Raw genomic sequence first — 2131 nt, 5'->3', positions numbered from 1 at the left:
AAAGAAGTATTTTGGTCGCAATTTGCGTGGTCAAGGAAAAGAACAAGAAGTGCCAATTAAATTTCCATATCATCGTGAAATATGCAGCATCAGCAATCGCCCAGTTAAGAGAAGAAATGAGAAACATGTTCGGTGGAGCAAAGTAACATAAGGTGGGCTTTCGCAGAACCAGAACCTTTAAGAAGAGCCCTCAAAGGTTGTGGTCAGATCAGTTGGTCGCGCGTCGTCAACAAGTCAACAACTTGTCTTTAAAGTGTCTACTGCTTTTGGGGAATCGCAAGAACTGGTTTTGTGTCATCAATCTCCATCTCCATCTCGATTCGAAGTCAGAAGTGAAGAGTACATAGAATGTGGCTGGCACAGTCTTTGGTGTTGACGGTGATTATGTTGCAAGTGCTGCACGTTCAAATGCAACCTCTGAACAATGTGGAACCGGTGCCTGAGGACGTCGACAACGCCAACGACAACGATGCGGGTCGAGTGCTTTACGATCAGCGGCAGACGGGTAAATACAACATTCACGTGAGCATCAAGGATGTGGCCATCATCGAGGTGGATCAGAATGAGCTGGCCGATGTAAGTATAGACGAGAACGGCAACGAGAACGAGTTTGAAAAGTGAAACCAACTAGTTGGCAAATGCTAAAAATAACTTTATTAGGATTCCTATAATGCCGAGGACGATGATTATTACTACGACGATAGTGCGCTGACCATTAAGCCCATCAAGTTTACCACCGAAGCCAGTACCACAACAACAACAACAGCAACAAAGACTGCGCCAACAACAGTAATAGAGACTTCGGCAGCAACAACTGCGGCAACAACTGTGAGTGGCAATGTCAGCGCCTACAGTGCACAGCTCTTGGCAGACATTGCAGCCACACAACGTCAGAAGCCGAAGACGAACAATTTGATCATTATGGACTCGCTCCCAGACAGCTCATCCACATTGCCGTCGCCAAGTTGGTTGCATGCCAGGTCGAAGGATGAGCCCATAACAACCACAGTGGGCTCATCGAACTTTGAGTACACTCCACCTCAAGGTCACGACTCGCCCATTTTCAAGGTGAAAGTGCAACGTGCCGCGAGTCCAAATCTGAGTCCAACGGAGCACACTTCGGCACGCTGTCGAGCTCATCAGTTCCGCGATGCTCAGGGCAAGTGTCGCACCAAACGCTCTGGTTCCATCTTGTAAGCATTGTGAAATAAAATCAATCAAAAGCTCATAATCAGCTTATCACACTTGTCTTTTCTCTCGCTCTCATCCTATAACTATCTCTTCCATTCTCCCGCTTCTATTGAACAGAAGAAAGCTCTTTAGCATGTTGGTGTCGCTGCCCTTTGCCGGCAGTCGTCGCTCTGGTCATGGTCATGGTCTCCAGGTGTCTCCTCCCTAAAAAGACGTTGGACAATGATTACGCACTTTTTATTTTAAGTACTCTCATTATTGGCACTCGTAAACACTCTAGTTGTCCAATAAGCGCATTCAATTTATACATTTTTATTATAATTTAAGAATAAAGTGTAAAATTTGTCATTCGTCTTTTTCTCTGGGAGGTCTTAGTTAATTGATCTTCAGCCATAAAATTAGCTGTTATTTATTATAGATACTCGTATTTAAAAGCCATTCATAAATTCCAATTTTCGCAAAAAAATGATTTCAAAGATCAAACAAAACATAATAAAAGTTTTTTTATGAAAGTTGAGATTATTGTTTAAAGCAATAATAGATTTTAGTGTTACATCAAATATGATAAGAAATATAAATTAAATTTTTAAACAATTTTATTTCTTTTTTGGGTTGGGCATTTCTATTTGAAAGCATTATAAAGTCAAAAGCGAACAATAATAATTATATTTATTAGTGCATTTAGTAAGTTTATTCCCAAGTTGCATTATTTCAGTATTTCTAGTTCTATTGTTTTGTTAATTACTTTGTGTTTGAATTACATTTTATTTTAATTTTTTGAATATTTTTTTTTTATGAAAATTTATTCTTGACATCTTTAATTTAAAATAAAATCACACAGCACAAGATTTTATTAAGATGCTATAAAATTTCATTTGCTATGCAACCTATTAAAAAAGTATTTCTCAGTTCTTCACAATAATTTTGAATTACTCAATTT

General features: G+C 39.0%; 1 protein-coding gene across 1 annotated transcript; it reads left to right on the top strand.

The window, feature by feature from the left end:
* Positions 1–206: 206 nt before the first annotated feature.
* On the top strand, positions 207–1537 carry LOC117569911 (uncharacterized). Its single transcript, XM_034251250.2, has 3 exons — positions 207–576; positions 661–1193; positions 1309–1537. The coding sequence occupies exons 1-3, from the start codon at positions 349–351 to the stop codon at positions 1397–1399; spliced, it is 852 nt and encodes a 283-aa protein (XP_034107141.1). The 5' UTR covers positions 207–348; the 3' UTR covers positions 1400–1537.
* Positions 1538–2131: the final 594 nt, after the last annotated feature.

This window comes from Drosophila albomicans, chromosome 3 (genome assembly GCF_009650485.2).
Source record: "Drosophila albomicans strain 15112-1751.03 chromosome 3, ASM965048v2, whole genome shotgun sequence".
Classification (NCBI taxonomy): domain Eukaryota; kingdom Metazoa; phylum Arthropoda; class Insecta; order Diptera; family Drosophilidae; genus Drosophila; species Drosophila albomicans.
This window is presented reverse-complemented; position numbering and strand designations above follow the sequence as displayed.

Bases quoted from the DNA above. Each gene is read 5' to 3' on its own strand.
- LOC117569911 (XM_034251250.2), top strand. From the start codon at position 349: ATGTGGCTGGCACAGTCTTTGGTGTTGACGGTGATTATGTTGCAAGTG. The intron at 577-660 runs GTAAGTATAGAC...TAACTTTATTAG, and splicing joins ATCAGAATGAGCTGGCCGAT to GATTCCTATAATGCCGAGGA. The intron at 1,194-1,308 runs GTAAGCATTGTG...TCTATTGAACAG, and splicing joins AAACGCTCTGGTTCCATCTT to AAGAAAGCTCTTTAGCATGT.